This window comes from Orycteropus afer, unplaced genomic scaffold, assembly GCF_000298275.1.
Source record: "Orycteropus afer afer isolate SDZICR_OR568_19922 unplaced genomic scaffold, OryAfe1.0 scaffold00093, whole genome shotgun sequence".
Lineage (NCBI taxonomy): Eukaryota > Metazoa > Chordata > Mammalia > Tubulidentata > Orycteropodidae > Orycteropus > Orycteropus afer.
In genome coordinates, this window is record NW_006921680.1 from 4771274 (window position 1) to 4777401 (window position 6128).

Sequence of the window (6128 nt, forward strand, 5' to 3'; positions counted from 1 at the left end):
TAACATTATTATAGAATATCAACTGTGAGTTTCTAGCAAATACAACAACAAAAATGGAATAATATGTATAATAAACATCAAGAAAAAAATAAGAATTAAACTATTTTTCATTGTGAATGTTACAACTACATGCCTAAAAAATGCAAAAACTGAAAAAAAAAAAAAAAACAAAACTCACTTCCATTGAGTTGAATTCGACTCATAGGGACCCCTCCTTGGGTTTCTGAGGCAGTATCACTGTGGAAGTAGATTGCCCAATCTTCCTTCCAAGGAGTGGCTGGTGGGTTTGAACCACTAGACTTCTGGTTAGCAGTCAAATGCCTTAGGCACTATGCCACCTGAGCTCCTAACAAGGTTAGCTAATATTTATTTATAAAAATTACTTTTATGTATACTACATTTATTTTCCTTAATTTAAAAAAGTATCTATCCAATTATCATATTTTTAAACATAAAAAAAATCCTTTCCCCTAGTTTGGTTTCACCTTCTCTAAAGTAAGATACGTAATGAAATACAAATTCTGAGTGGCATGAAAAGAGCGCCATACAATGTGGTTGAAATATTTGGACTGTATTAAACTCAATTGGCTAGTTAAAGATTAAGGAACTTCTTAGTAATGAAAATGTTGCAAGTCAATGAATATAAAAGTTAATCATTTTCAGTATTCAAGATAATTTAAAAAACAATCAAACATCAGAATTTATATTTTTCTCTTCACATTGACTCATTTCAACTATTTGGTCATTTTTCTTCTTTGGTCATGATGTATATTTCAGAATCAGAATTATTTTAAAGTAACAGAAAACCCTAGAGAGCTTCTAATCCAACTTCTTCATTTTGCAAATGAAAAAACCAAGGCCCAGAGATGTTACGGGACTGACCAAGATCACACAACAAATTAGTGGAAGGGTTGAAGCTCTGCTCCAATACCTTGAAAATATTATTGGATGCATCAAACTAAATTTACTTTGACATATGGAATAGAAAAACACTCAAATTAATATGTGTTGCCTTTACAGACTAGAATTCTTGGCTCTTTTGGACAATGTGCATATATCCATAACATATTATTGTACTTCCCAAGTCCCCAGAGTTGTCCCTCTCCTATATAGCTTTCCTGGATGAGCTCTGAATGCGGCACTATAAATAATAAACCAAAGTTTTATGATGATTAATTATATATTTCAAAATTTCCTGAATTTTTATCATGAAAAGTCAATAGATTTATGATTTATTTTGAAAGCCACAGTTAACCATATCAGACTTGACTTTGTTACTCATTGCCTATATTGTATCAATTATCCATAAATCTACAGAAACCTGTGAAGTTATTTGGGAAGGAGGCGGTTAAATTAGCTTGCTCTGCTAAGCAGAAAGGAATAGGTAGAGAAGTTCATCTTTCTGAGGTCACTGAAGTGAAGTCCTTTCTGACAGCAAATAACTAGACGAATTCAAAAGACTAACTCAGGTACTTTAACCTATGACTTAATTTTTAAATATTTAATTTTAAAAAAATAAATGAATTTTTAAATATATATAAATATTACCTATAAATATATATGGGAGCTCTGGTAGCATAGTGCCTAAGGCACTTGACTGCTAACCAGAAGGCTGGTGGTTCAAACCCACCAGCCACTCCTCAGAAGGAAGGTTGGGCAATCTACTTCTGTAGTGATACTGCCTCAGAAACCCAAGGAGGGGTCGCTATGAGTCAGGTCCGACTCGATAGCACATGACAATAGCAACAACATTATATATATAAATACTATATTTATATTACTTAAATATATATATAAATTAGTTAAAACTAATAAAACATTAGTTAAAACTTGTAATTTAAACTTACTTGTCAACATACTCAACTAGATCTGTAGAATTCCTGGTTGACATTTTGGCTGGAGATAATCTTACCTAAAACAAAGGTTATGGATTTAAAGTATATCATTTGCTACTTTAAAAGGAAATCTTATGCATCTTCTCCTTACATACATGTTTTAATTTCAAACAAAATATACACCATAGATTATAGGCCACCAGTCTAGTTAATTTTGAGTATGACCCATTTATGTTTATGACTAAAACCAAAATTAAATTCTGGAAAGCTGCATTTCATAGATTTGGTATCACAGGAAAATCCTTTTGGAAAAGTCAAAGCCATAATTATTCCTAGACAATTTTTAATGAAATAGTCAGTCAGTGACTATCGACCAAGCTATTAGAGAAGTCCTCAGAGAGTGAGTTATTCTTGACATACTGATTTCTATGGAGAATCAGCTAATTTTAAAAAACAAAGCCCAAAACTAGAAAACTAGTCTATTCAAGAAAACTGGATGTGAAATGATATAGTCTATGAGAAATAAAAGCACAGAACACAGATGTTTAAATAATTAACTGGTTCTGGTGGCGTAGTGTCTAAGGCATTTGACTGCCAACCAGAAGGCTGGTGGTTCAAACCCACCAGCCACTCATCGGAAGGAAGATGGGGCAATCTACTTCCGTAGTGATACTGCCTTGGAAACCCAAGGAGAGGTCCCTATGAGTCAGATACAACTCGACAGTAGTGAGTATCACACATAGTTGGCTATATAGATATTTAACTGACAACCTCAAATCTAATAAAATGATATTTCTAGAAAGTTGTATTTGTATGAAAGCTTATGATTTTTCAGTATTTCTATGAGGAAAGAGGATACCAAATGTGCTCACTTTTTTTTTTTTGGCATATGTTGAAAATGCTTTAAACTTTAATGTTCTTTTATTTTTTGAGCCTAAAAACAGGACAAAGTTATATCCTAATTTTAACAGCCTGTCACTGAACTTTATTCAATATGGAGAATATGAAAAATATCCTACCTCAATTAAAAACTTGAACAAATTATGTTCATAGGATATTTTTTGCTTGGTTTATGTTATTGTATACTGTAATAGTGGACCCAAACCCATGCCATCGACTCAATTCTGACTCACAATGACCCTATATGACAGAGTAGAACTGGCCCCATAGGGTTTCCAAGCCTGTCAATCTTTATGGAAGCAGACTGCCACATCTTTCTCTTCAGAGGGGCTGCTGGGTTTGAACTGCTGACTTTTTGCTTAGCAGTGTAATGTGTTAACCAGTGCACTACCAGAGCTCCATATAATGGTAGAGAGAGTATTTTAATGCTCATGCACAGAAATCATTGTCCCAGGAACCACCAGTTCTTAATTTAGGGCTTAAGAAACTTAATTGGAAACCTTCTTCCTCTAATAAAACTTGAAAAAAGGTGAGTCCATTATCAAGAATGGTAATATACAAGACCTGGCCATTGTCAAGCTCTCTTGACTCAGTCTGCTTGGTGCTTGGCAACGAGATCAGGCTTGAGGTTGCTCAGGATAGAGACAGTAAGCCACTATGATATGCTTTAGGCTTTCTCTCTCTACTGCTGAGTAGGGTCTAAGCTCACTTATCTTAAGAGGGTTGATTAATTAATCCACTGAACAACAGGTGCCCACATCATGGAAACCATCTTAATTCCCTAGGATTTGACGGGCCTTCTGCCCTGCTACCTATTTGCACTGCAGGTTTATGCTGGAACAGTACTGAGCCCTGGGCGTCTCACCTGCTTCATGGCAACTCACCCCTCCTCATCAATCTACCGTCTCCCCTGGCCTGTGAGAGTTGGCTTTTGGTATTCCTTTAAGACTGGTTGGTCCCTGCCAAGAGTTGGAATCTACTCAACCACAGCTAACAACAACAACAGTCATGTGTAAGTATTTGTGGAATGAATATGATGAGTACTGTGTCCAAGAACACTAAATTATAGGACTATTTTTTTTCCCTTTCTCCTTCTGGATTGTAACAATTAGATACATACCTGTTTTACTTTTATTTTTTAATGTTTATATTTAATCTGGAAGATCATAACTATCATTCCCCTAAAAACACATCTAAAACATACTTTCAAAGTGATAGAGATTAACTCAAATGCTGAAGGAGAATTTAGAAAAATAAAGTAAAAGATACAGAAAAATAAAAAACCTCTTTCTTAAAATTCTGTGACCTAAAGGTTACTAATGTATGTATTTCCTATTTTATTCTATGTAATTTTTCATGTTCCCTAGGACAGTACTGTATTTAAAATTGTCTATCTTTGCTAATTGAATATAGGAACCAGTAATAATGTTTCAACCACATTTTTACATGTGACTCTAACAAAGTTGCCTCACAGTCAACTTGATGAAGCTGGTGGACACATCTGTTATTATGGGATTTTTACCTGTGCCAGTTTTCACTTGTTCCATAGTAATGCTTTAAAGCATCATAGTCATTTATGGCTTTATGGACTATAAAAGACTTTCGTGGAGATGATATTATTTAATTCTTCCAAAAAGCCCTGTAAGATGTATATAATTATCTCTGCTTTAAGCATGACATTAGTTACTTTAACTAAAATTTTTCCTTATTACAGAAAGAATTTAAGATGATTACTTCATAGATAAAAATTTGAGGAACAATATCAAACTTGAACAGGATCACGTAAATAATGCTCAAGATCACACTGCAAGCCCTTTACTTAAGTGGCTCATTCAAATCTCACAACAAATTTGAATGTTAGGCATAATTAGCCCTGTTTTACAGAAGAAGAAGCAGAGAGGTTAAGTAATTGCCCAAAGTCACACAGCTAGTTCATGGTACAGCCAATAGATACCAATGATCAGTGATTAATCCTGAGCTGCCTTTCTGTCACTCATTCCATAATAATAGGCTATATCCTACATTGGCTGGTCAGGTGTTAGGAGGATTACTAAACACAGTCTAAAAACAGTGCTTGCTTTGAATGTTTTAATTTAATTACTGGGAAAAATATGACAAACACCAATAAAAGAAACATTTCTGTTAAGTGATTCTCTTTTTCATGTTAGGGTCTACACATTGAGTTTATCATGGTTCTCTGAAGTGTCAAAAAACAAATCATTACCAAGCCTTAGCTAATCTTCTCTGCCCCACATCTTAAAAGTCTGTCTGAGGAACATTATTTACAATCTGGGACCTTTTCTCTTTTCACCTTGTGTCATCATCAGTCATCATTTTATCAAGTCACAACAAACAGGAAATGAAGTAAGGATGAAAAGAAAACCACTCTTCCAATATCCTTAAAGCTCTTTAAGCAGTGCTAAGCTTTAAAGAAGCTGAGCAAAATATTATATTTTTAATATGAATGTCTAAAAGTACTTGCTTTCTTTTCTTGGTCACTGGCTGAGCCAGGAAGGGGGCCATCAGGTTCATCTGGCTGTTCATCCTCAGTGGGAGAGGCACTTTTGTTTACATCTGTATCTAGGCAACCAGAACGCTGAATCAGATCCGGAACTATGACAAGTAAATTTCAGTAGTGGCAAGGGCAGTTTCTGTACCTATGGCTAAAGTTAAACGGAGGTTTCCAAGCTGTTTGATACCTTCCTTCTTCCCTCACCCACTACTCCTGTTCTCCCACCAACCCCCACCTATATTAAGCTAGAACTAAAAGTACATAAGTATTTCCAGAAGGCATTTTGGATACTTTGTTGAGATTTGTGAATTCATTTAAATCAAACTGTTTTAAAATCAGAAGTAATAATTTCTCATTCCTTGTGCCCAAGTCGTCTGAGGGTCTCCTGTGAGATTACTTTCTATTTTGGTATTAAGAAATATAAGACAGTAAAATAGAAGAAAGCTAGAGACATAAGTAGTCCAGGAACAAATAAATACCTGAACTCATAGTGCTTGGTTTCCCAGCTTTATTTTTTGTTGATTTGATTTTTTGAAAGGGGTCAGAGTTTTTTTCTTCTCTCAGAAAGTCACAGTACTAGGGAATCTTGACTGCATTCTGACCAAAGTCTTATTTTCTGGGGCATCTTCCCAAGGGTTGCTAGCAGCATTGTGACTACAGGAAGGATCTGTGATGTCAATGATTTTTGTCCTCACACCTTAAAGTGGTTAAGTCCATGGGACTTAGCAGCTTCAAGCATTTTCTTTGATGTTTTATTGCCATAAAAATCCTCTGTCCTTCACCTTTTTTTGTCTCATGGGATGGGAAGTGGTCATTGTTAACACTGATATTTCACACCCTTCCCTTGACTTTACCTTCACAGTTTGATAAGATACTAGTTT

General features: G+C 35.0%; 1 protein-coding gene across 1 annotated transcript in view; it reads right to left on the reverse strand.

The window, feature by feature from the left end:
* The window catches only part of FAM81B (family with sequence similarity 81 member B), a 103335-nt gene extending 97557 nt beyond the window's left edge, over positions 1-5778 (reverse strand). The window contains exons 1-3 of the mRNA XM_007942550.2: positions 5727-5778; positions 5218-5315; positions 1848-1912 (exon numbers count right to left, since the gene is read on the reverse strand). Coding sequence (XP_007940741.1) covers positions 1848-1912; positions 5218-5315; positions 5727-5736 — 173 coding nt within the window. The 5' untranslated portion in view covers positions 5737-5778. The remainder of the gene's footprint in view (positions 1-1847; positions 1913-5217; positions 5316-5726) is intronic.
* Positions 5779-6128: the final 350 nt, after the last annotated feature.